We start from the raw sequence: 10,920 nt of genomic DNA, 5'->3' as shown, positions 1-10,920 counted from the left end.
CTGTGTTTCAGGCTTCTTGCCCCTCTTGGCTGGCTTGTCAGCCTCTTCAATGGACCGAACCATTGCCTGCGTAAGCTCTATTGGGCCAGCAGATGGATGCTTCCTGTATTCTTTTAGAACATTACTCGACTCAGAAATACGACTGAGCATTGGTTTAGGAATGGATCCAATAAATGAAAACTTCGATGGATCAGTAACAATGATTTTCGTCGTATGAAAGGTAGAAATGGATGAGAGCAAGGAGTCCTCCATTATTGGAACACGAAGGCGGTCCATTGCCCATTGGGTGATGATAAACCAAAAACGCCCACATGAAATCTCAGAATGCCTGGATGAAGAAACCAAGCTTTGAACCAACTGCTGCCAGATGATGGACCCATAATCTAGGTCAATCCCATGGTACAACCCATACAGTACCGTCATGAAGGATTTGCTTGCGCCATTGGAGCCGTCGCTTCTCTCAGACAGTCCCTTGAACAACAACGTAAAAATGCCATTCCATTGAGGAGGAAGGCAGGACTTCTTGAACTTCGTAATGGTGGTTAGGGTTTCAGTATACCCCATCTGATAGAACATGGAAAACAATTGACCAATTGTAATGGATTCAGGGTTTACCAGAGATGAATCTTGAGAAAGACCAATTAGGGCACATAATCGATGCTTGGAGATGGAGGTATTCTCATTGTGGAGTTCAAAGTGAATGCGTTCATTAATCCTGTCATAGAAAGCAGTAGAGTAGAAAAGAGACAAGAACGACATGGGAACAACTTCAACTTTAGTCAGTGCGTCGACGAGTGGTGAGTATTTGAGACACTTAACCACATACATCATATACAGCTCATAGATGAATGGCGTAAGATCGATGATCAGATTCTGGTGGGGTTTGATGGTGAGAAGAGGTTGACGAACTGAAGTATCGTGAACTGATGATGAGTTTGCCATTGATGTAGCTTGAAAAAGATAATGAACAGTTGCAAAGAATCACCGGGTTTCTTTAAGAGAATTTTGGAAGTGATAAAGTATGAGAGTTTACCCTTCAAATTCCTTTTATAGGTGCAATGAGGAGAGAGAAAAATCCGGCTGAAATCTTGGAGTATCTCAGAAATAGCACCTGAGTTGATGGGTCTATAGTTGGCATGACGAGGATGACGCAGGAGAGAGAAAAACTGTTTCCCTTTTTCACGCCTTTTCATAAAATTCACTTTTTCAAATCGCCAAGACGTTTGGATAGCTGCTGATTCAGCATCCACTTTATCCCAATCATTTCTTATAACGCTTGAATCTCTGTGCCTTTAGCGCTTTAATAATCAATCTGAATCAGAACTAGAATTTGGAAAATTAAAAATTTTCGTTCATATGGTGTAAAAGATATGGAAATAAAACGAGATTTTAGGGATCATATGTGATGTCGTAATCTGACATAAAACAATTGATTCTGGGCAGAAATCACTTCCTTCAATGTCAAGAGAGACATTAAAGTGCTTGCTTGGTTTCCCATGGAATGACGATCAATAACTTTTTGAGAAGTTTTGAAAGGCTTCTTTTAAAGGTTAAAGAGGGTGGCTTTTGCTTCAATTCATAATTTTGATACTTAAAATAAGACCGAAACTGAATAAAGTACTTGTGAGATCATTGTGATCTTTTGAACAAGTAGGTATGATAAACTTTATAGTGACATGGGAATGAGGAAATCTAAAAAAAATGGATCTTTTAGGGTTAGAGAAGCGTTGGTGAAAGGCAAACTCATAAAGATCACTCAAAATAAAAAAGGAGATTTCATAGGGTAACAAGTAAGATCTTGAATTGTTAAATTCACCGTCAATTCATTAATGGTGTTGAATTTTGGGTTTCACTTAGTACATAGTAGCATGAAACTAAGATCATGAACACAGACTTGGTATAACCATAAACCTCAGTGGTTAAGACTGAGAGTCTCAGGGGTTAAATTGATGAAATGAATTATAATGGAGAAAGATGATGGAGATGGTATAAGAAGCGAAAGTACCTCTGCAATAAAGAAAAGAAGGACCAAGCAGAAAACTCAAAACTCAATATGATCAGAGTAAGGTAGCTCATGATTAGAGTGAATCGGATAGGCTGGATTGGGAAAACACGATTGGTATATATCATGTTATTAAGGCTTCACTCAAAATCTATCGAGGCTTTAGTCAACATACAACAGCATGCTTCTAGGGACTCCTAACTAGGAAAACTATTTTCTTGCCTTAGCATTGCCATCAAGAGCCATAGTTACAAAAAAAAATGAATTTTGTGAGAGTTGATCAATTGAACAAAAGAAAAAAATATTTTTGGATTTCTTAAAAACTTTATAAAAATAAAATATTTTTGGAATTTTATAAGTGGAAAAGAAGTAAAGAAAAGATGTACAAAAGAGAACAATTGGAATGCCTTAAAAAATGAACGAGTTTAGAAGGACCGAACCCGAAATAGACCGAACGTTCGGTTCATTTCGGTTCATGGACCAACTTCACCCAAAATAGACCGAACGTTCGGTTCATTTCGGTTCGCTCTGTTTCGCTTGTTACCTTTATGAGAGCGAAGGCAATTTTGGTACAGACTCAACTTGCATCATTCATAGACCTTGTAGAATCTTATTGAAGCTTGCTTCAGGTAAGGCCTTCATGAATATGTCTGCCAATTGATCAGTCATTCTGATGAAGTGAATTTCTACGTTACCATCTTCGACGTGATCCTTGATGAAGTGATATCTCAGTGCTATATGCTTGGTATTGGAGTGTTGCACTGGGTTGTGACAAATCCTAATTGCGCTTTCAGAGTCACAATATAGTGGGATTTTCTTCATGTTTAACCCGTAATCCCGTAGTTGACTTTGTATCCAAACGACATGAGAAGTACAGGATGTTGCAGCTATATATTCTGCTTCTACAGTGGATAGCAAAACACAGGATTGTTTCTTCGATTGCCAACTGAATAATTTACCATCAAGAAATTGGCATCCTCCTGTGGTGCTTTTACGATCCAATCCACAACCACCCAGATCTGCATCTGAAAATGCTTGAACAAAGAATCTTGAGTTGGCTGGATACCATAGGCCGAAAGAGGAGGTTCGCTTCAGATAGCGAAAGATGTTCTTCACGGCTTGAAGATGAGGTTCTCGTGGGTTGGCTTGAAATCGTGCACAGTAAAAAACAGAAAACATTATGTTGGGTCTACTGGCTGTGAGATACATTACAGATCCACTCATTTGTCGATAAAGTGTTACATCAGCTGCTGGTTTCTCCAATGATGGTGTGAGTTTAGTACCAAAAGCCATAGGCACTTTCACTTTAGAGTCTCCCATAATTCCAAACTTGGTTAGCAAAGTCTTGGTATATGCTTCCTGATTAATAAAAATGCCTTCGGGTCCCTATCTAATGTTTAATCTAAGGAAAAAGTTAATTGGACCCATTGAGCTCATCTCAAATTTAGTTTCCATCAACTTTCTGAATTCAGCTGTTAAGCTAGGATTCGTGGAGCCAAAGACGATGTCATCAACGTAAATTTGGACTATCATAAGGTGGTTACCTTCTCACTTACGAAAGAAGGTTGGGTGAACCGAACCTTGTTTGAATTTAGACATTTTTAAGAAATGAGTGAGAGTTTCATACCATGCTCTGGGAGCCTGTTTAAGACCATATACAACTTTGTCAAGAATACAACAGTGATCGGGATACTTCTCATTCATGAAGCCCGGCGGTTGCTCAACATATACGGTTTCTTCAAGTTCACCGTTGAAGAAAGCACATTTGACGTCCATTTGATAGACTTCAAAGTTCTTGCGAGCAGCGGACACAAGAAAGATACAAACATATTCTAATCTTGCCACGGAATCGAAGGTTTCTTCATAATCAATTCCCTCTTCCTGACAATATCCTTTGACGACTAGCCTCGCTTTGTTACGAATGACATTTCCCTCTTTGTCCATCTTGTTTCTGAATACCCATTTGAGACCGACAACCGAAGCATCCTTAGGAGTTGGAATAAGACACCATACCTTGTTTCGTTTAAACTCATTTAACTCATCATGCATGGCTTGAACCCAGTCTGAATGATCAAGAGCTGAGTTGACAGTCTTTTGTTCAATTTTAGAAACGAATGAATTGAACATGCAGAATTCTGCTTTTGAAAAAAGTGCAGCCTGTTTCGCTTTGATTTGAGAGCGAGTTAACACTTTTTCTGATGATTCCCTAATAATTTGAGTTTGCGGATGATCTTTGGTCCATTTGACAAGTGGAGGAAACTTTGGATCATAAATAGGATACAGTTCAACATTAATTTCTTCATTTAGTTCAGACATGGTGTCATCATCACCAACATTGGTGTTCTCTCCCTCGAAGAATAAACCCTGTTCAGGACTAGCATTTGTATCTTCTTCATTGACTAGAATTTCAGTGGAGCTTGATGAATTTGGCGATAAGTTATCCCCTTGGAATGAAGGACCTTGATCATGAGGAGTAGAGGAACCCTCCCCCTGGACAGTAGGATGGTCACCAGAAGGTTCGGTTGTGTTTGTGTCTTCGGTGTCTTTGGATTGATTTTCAGCCATCTTCTTAGCAGCATTGTCTATAACCTCTTTCAGTTTATCAACTTTGTTGTCTTTTGCAGTTGATTCAGAGTCAATCGCCTTTTGAGGCTCATCAAACAAGAGCATGAATTGGTCGAAAAGATTCAAGATGGAGATAGTAACCTGACCATTCTTCGAAAAATATGTCATGTGATGCATCTTCAGTTGGTTTCAGCTTCTTAACATAACTATCGTCAAAAGTGACATAGTATGTTTCTTCAATTTTCTTCGGTTGTTTATTGAGAACTCTATACGCCTTGGAGTTCAAGGAGTAGCCTAAGAAAATTCCTTCATCTGCCTTGACATAAAACTTGTTTCGATTCTCTTTGGAGTTGAAAATGAAACATCTTGAACCGAACACATGAAAGAATTTCACGTTTGGTTTTCGGTTGTTCAGGATCTCGTAAGGAGTAATTGAGAATCGTTTATTCAAGTATGATTGATTCTGAGTATAACATGCAGCCGCGATTTCATCAGCCCAGAAATACAATGGCAAGGACGTGCAGCATAACATGGTACGAGCAGCTTCACATAGTGATCGATTTCTCCTTTCAACAATGTCATTTTGCTGCGGAGTATAGGGTGCTGAGAAATTGTGAGTCGTCCCTTTTTCAGCAAGAAAACCTTCAAAGTCTTTGTTGTTGAATTCCAGGCCATTGTCACTCCTTATATTACAGACGACCTTTCTTAGTTGCATCTCGATTTTTTTAATGAAGGGCATGAGCTTTGGGGTATCTTCAGACTTTTGCTTGAGAAAGAAAATCCATGTAAACCTCGAGAAATCGTCCACAATTACTAGAATGTATTTGTTTTCCCCAATGCTTTCGATGGACGACGGACCACATAGATCAATGTGCAGTAATTCCAGTGGTTCTATCACCTTAGTATTGATAATTGAAGGATAACTCTTCCGAATTTGCTTTCCCATTTCACATGCTGCACAGAGATGTTCTTTATCAAATTTTAGAACTGGTAGACCTCGAACGTGATCACCTAAGACCAACTTATTTCTGTCCTTGAAGTTCAGATGAGAAAGTCTCATATGCCATAACCAGCTTTCATCGGATTGAGCCTTTGTGAGTAACCATACGGCTGGTTTACCTCTTATAGGATTGAGGTTCAAAGGATACATTTCCCCTTTTCGCTTTGATTTCAACATAATGTTGTTTGAGCTCTTTTCGGCAATTTCTGAGCCTTCATCATTGAATGATACTTTTAATCCGATACCAACCACCAGTTGTGATTCCCTGATGAGATTGTGTTGGAGCCCTTCAACATACACAACCTTCCTTATGGAGAACTCGCCATTGGTGATCATTCTGTAGCCTTTGATAGTTCCAAAAGAGTTGTTACCATATTTTACAATACCACCATCTTTGAGAGAACAAAACTCTCTTAGTTCCTCCTTCCTTCTTGTCATGTGACGCGAGCAGCCACTATCAATATACCATTCTTCGTCAAACTGCTCGTCACGAATAACCTACAAAATATTAAGCAGATTTAGGAACCCAAAGTTTCTTGGGTCCTTGTGAGCCTTTTACAGGACAAGGAATAGTAAGAGAAATATCAACCATATAAGTACATTTAATCAAAGTTGTTTCATCTTTTCTTTTAATAGTAAAAACTTTAATTTTAGTTGATTTAGGAGGACTGGGGTTTTTGGCTGAGGAACTGGAATTTAGAGAATCGGATTTAGAAGAGACATTAGATTCCTGGTTTTGTTGATCAGACTTGCAAGCAGGAGGACCGAAATTGTAATTTCGTTTTCCATTGGATGAGGGACCGAAACTCTCCTTTCGGTTGTTGTAGGATGAGGGACCGAAACTCTCCTTTCGGTTGCAGGTGGATGATGGACCGAAACTGCCCTTTCGGTTGTTTTCAGTTGTTGGACCGAAACCACCCTTTCAGTTCTAGTTGGTCGAAGGACTGAAACCATCCTTTCGGTTCTTGTCGGTTGAAGGACCAAACCCATCCTTTCGGTTTGTTGGTTGAAGGACCGAACCCATCCTTTCGGTTCCTTGATTCTTCTTGTGGTTTTTGCTTCCTTTCAATCCTTACAAAATTAGGTTTTTGAGAATTCCAAAACTGTTTTCTTTCTGAGAGATTCTTCTTATATCTCAGATTTCTTTGATGCTTACGATCAGCCACCTATTTTGGATTTCTGTGAATGTTGTCCTTTCGTTTTGAAGCATGTGCACATCATGCGCTTTTTGCTGAAGAAGTATCACTAGTGGTTTGCATAGATTCGTCCAAAGGAGTTTTAGCTCCGCTTGTGCTCGGCACATCATACTTTGTAGGCTTATTTAGTGGTTCAGGTGTGTATCTACCTTTTACCCTCCATGAGGTTTTCTAAGAAAGACCCTTCGTCTCGTCTGCGTTGTCGATTGGGGCCGACCAGAAAAATTCATCACATCCACCAACATTATCTTCTTCTATCATAGCAGTTAACTCTGCAGTTTGTTGTGGAGTGATTCCCGGCACTATGTATACTTGGTTTGGAGTGGTTTGAACCTTTTGGTACACAACAGCTTTAGCTTTGAGAACCTTGGACTTCTCAGTAGAGGAACGAGCAAACTCAACAGAGTTTTCAGAAATTAGGTTCTTATGGGACTTGGGTTTGTTTTTGGCTAATTCAGAATAGTCTACAAAATCTTCTATAGAAATTTCACTCATGTCATCATCCTCAGTAAGTTCAGATGTATTTTCAACATCAATTTTGTTTTCTGAACTTAAATTGGCATTCAAGGAGTCAAATTTTTGTATAGTTTCGGCTCTCAATTTCAATCTATCATTTTCATCTAACAGATTTTTGAGCATGTCCTTGTGGTCCTTGGACTTTATGTAGGATTCATCCTCCTTTAATTCAAGTAAAGGCAAAATCATACGATGTATCTTCTTCCCTATTTCACAATCAAGATGCAACTGGGTGATGTTAAAATAGAGTCTCTTAGCAATTAAACAAAAAACATTTCTCTGTTTAAGAAGTTTAAGATTGTCTCTCTGTAAATAAATAGAATCATCTTTAGATCTAATTAACTCCTTTTCCTTCTGCTCGATCCACATTCTTCGTTCCTCACTCTTTGAAGAAATCCTGCTAATTTGATCAGTTAGGTTAGAGTTTGTGACACGGGTTTGGGTGAGACTGCTACTTATGCTAGAGAATTTGGACTTTAAATTATTTAATTCCTTTTCATAATTATTAGCAGGTATTTTTAGAGAAGCAAGAATATCTTGTACCTTTTTTATCAACTCATCACATTCATTGATCTGAGCATTAACAGGCTTGGTAGTAAAACATATGTCAGCTCGCTCTCTTTCTTCGTCAACTCCCCCATCAGTTGTGTATCCTCTCATTTGTGACACCCCTCGGTCACCACAAAACATCTTCCTGTTGCCAGTTCTGCTTTTTCCATCATAGCTTTTCTGTGAGTAGGCTTCCTTACTTCGTCATCCTTAGAATCTGTGGGCCAGACCTCCACACCGCCGAATTCATCACAGTTATTTGTACCCTACACAATCAAAGCATTCATGGTAGAGGTATTAACAGTAGACTTTCTTTTCTTTATTTCCTCCAATCTTCTTAGGAGGCTCGCTTCTTCATCTTCTTCGTTTGTCTTTTCTTCTTTCTTTCTCAGCATACAATCTTTAGCAAAATGATTTTTGCCTCCACAGTAATGACAGTCGAATCCTGAGTCTCCTCTAACTTTAGCTTCCTTCTTTGACTCTTTTGACTTTGATCCCATCTTCGGTTCCTCATTGATCCTTTCGGCGCTATAACTTCCCTTCCAGTTTCGGTTCTTGTTGGCTGGTAATTTCTTCTTAATGAATTTTCTGGGATTTGACACCATCATGGCGTATTCTTCGCCGCTTAGATCAAAATCAGCAAGATCTAATTCCTCTTCTTCTTCAACCAAACTCTTTCCTTATGATACAATAGCTAAAGAACCCAGACCCGAGACCACATTCGTTTCCTTTGATAAAGAATTCTCATGGGATTTTAAAATACCCAGCAGTTTTGCCAGAGAGTAAGACTTGAACTGTTCATGAGCCTTTAATGTTGACACAACAACCATCCATTCAGATACGAGGCCGTTCATGAAAGTGACCTTTTGTTCAATTACCTTTCTTTCAATTCCATGCTTTATCATCTTACTTAAAAGATGATTGAAGCGATCGAAAGTTTGAACAAGTTTTTCTTCAGGCTTCTGCTTAAAGTCCCCAAACTCAGATAATAAGAGAGTTTGGATACAGTGTTCCAGATCTTCATCTGTGGAATATAATTCCTTCAATCTATCCTAGATCTCCTTAGCTGTAGCACAAGAACTAACCAAACGAAATGTATTCGATTGTAAAGCAAACCTTATCATCCGTAGAGCTTTGATATTTCACTGAAACTTCTCTTTTTCATCCTGAGGAATGTCTTTAACGTCATTAACAATCTGATTGTATTCTTTCTATGTTTTAACAATCTTTGACGTGCTTGAGTGAGCGAATGGGCCTAAAGTGATTGCTTCCCAGATTAGATATCCATTGTCCTCCGATCCAATCACGTAGTTTTCAAAGTGATGCGTCCAAACTTCATAGTCTTGCGTATACAAGATTGGTATTCTTGTTGTAGAACCTATGCTGTTGGAAATATTGATCGGATTGGTTTGTGAATTGTCCATGGACATTGTAAATACTTTTGATCAATAACCTGTAAAAGATCAGACTTGTAATATTTCGTTAGGGTTGGATTAACAATTAATGAGATACGTCAATAAAGAGTGACGACTCAATAAATATCAATCAATGCGGAATTAAAACCCTATGAACTTCTTCGACAGAAGAGGTGTGTATGGATTACACAGTCTCCTGCTCTGATACCAATTGATGAGTTCAAAAACTCTTAGATCGATTAGATCTTTCACAAGTATGATAAAAGTAATCAAACAGTTTAAGATCAATATGAGAAAGAACACAAAACAGAATCAAACTTATGCTTATGATTCAAAACAAAGTCACGCCTCAACAGAGCTCGATGAAGAACTTCCGTTGTAGAGGCGAGCTAGGGTTTACAGTAGATATGAAATAAAAACAATGAAAGCAATAATCTCTAAGTCTGCATGCATGCAGCTTATATACTAAACCCTAATACAAAATTATGCACGGCTGGACAGGCCCAATACCGGCATTCAAACTAGGCTATGGACCGAGCCCATGACGCAACCCAATAGACTCAACACCTAGGGGATACGTTAACATTATCCAATATGTTCTTACATGTTCATTAATGAATACACATATTCAGTAATGAAAAAATATGTTGAACAATGAACATGTATGAATGTAATGAACACACATGTTCAACAATGAACATGTATCAAAATAAACAATCTTTACACCATCTAGTGTTGGTTTTAAAGTTAAACCGAAGATTTTGAAATGAATCATTGGAGTCTACCTAGAGTATGAATGCAGGTTCGAGTTTTCTTGGACACGAAATAATTGAAACAAAAAAAATAATTTAGGTACTCTTACGTTTGATTATCCAATAAGTTATGCTATAAGTTTTACACCAAAATTCTGTTAATCAATAGAAATCATTCATAAGTGTTTTACTTTTAAAGATTAAAGAATCTATGAGAAGGGATGAAAAGGGTAAAAAGTACCATATTGTTGTTGAATTTGGTGGCAAAAGGATTGAGAAGAAGGGAGGAATGGGATAGAAGGTTGCATCTTGAGTTTATGTTGGATTGTAGCAACACCACTCATCATGGAGAATCCGATGAAGATGAAGAAGCCAATCATCATTCCTGGAACCCCCTCTTCCTCTCGTGACATCCCTCCCCATCAGTTGTCAACCACTGATGGTATACAACCACTGTCGATCCTCTGTGTCGACACAATTGATCCTCTATGTGACTTCCTACTAGACCTAAGATCACCATTTTAACTCTATAAACCACTCCCAGCGTCCCCTTCATCGTGGATCTGTAGACCAAACTCATAAAATTGAAACCATAGGGCCAATTACTACAAGCCTTCACCAAATAAAAGTCAAAGTTTAACCCTGTTGCGATCCAACTCCATCAAGCAACTACCTCTGGAAACATTTCATTTAGAAAAATTATCAATATAAAATAAGGGCGACGGTGAAACTTAAGGTGTTCGATTGAAGATTTTTGGCAGGGATGATACTGAGGGATGCGATTAACAAAGGATGTTTGTAACATCCCAAAAGCACCTCATATAAAAATCATAAGCAGTGTATCTCAAAATATTATAACAACTGTAAAGTATATCAGAGTATAAACATCCCAAGATGAGAAAATGGTGTGTGCACTGCAATCTTC

The 10,920-nt window shown here is 38.4% G+C and overlaps 1 protein-coding gene across 1 annotated transcript; it reads right to left on the bottom strand.

The window, feature by feature from the left end:
• Positions 1-1,912: 1,912 nt before the first annotated feature.
• Positions 1,913-6,005, bottom strand: LOC145045374 (uncharacterized). The gene is made up of 5 exons (XM_078993714.1): positions 5,687-6,005; positions 4,962-5,521; positions 4,016-4,708; positions 2,962-3,361; positions 1,913-2,007 (listed from the first exon to the last, which is right to left on the bottom strand). Exons 1-5 carry the CDS (start codon positions 6,003-6,005, stop codon positions 1,913-1,915), a joined length of 2,067 nt encoding a protein of 688 aa, XP_078849840.1.
• Positions 6,006-10,920: the final 4,915 nt, after the last annotated feature.

This window comes from Lactuca saligna, chromosome 5, assembly GCF_052625555.1.
Source record: "Lactuca saligna cultivar CGN05327 chromosome 5, ASM5262555v1, whole genome shotgun sequence".
Lineage (NCBI taxonomy): Eukaryota > Viridiplantae > Streptophyta > Magnoliopsida > Asterales > Asteraceae > Lactuca > Lactuca saligna.
Note: the sequence above shows the minus strand (reverse complement) of the source record. Positions and strands in the feature narration are given on the sequence as shown.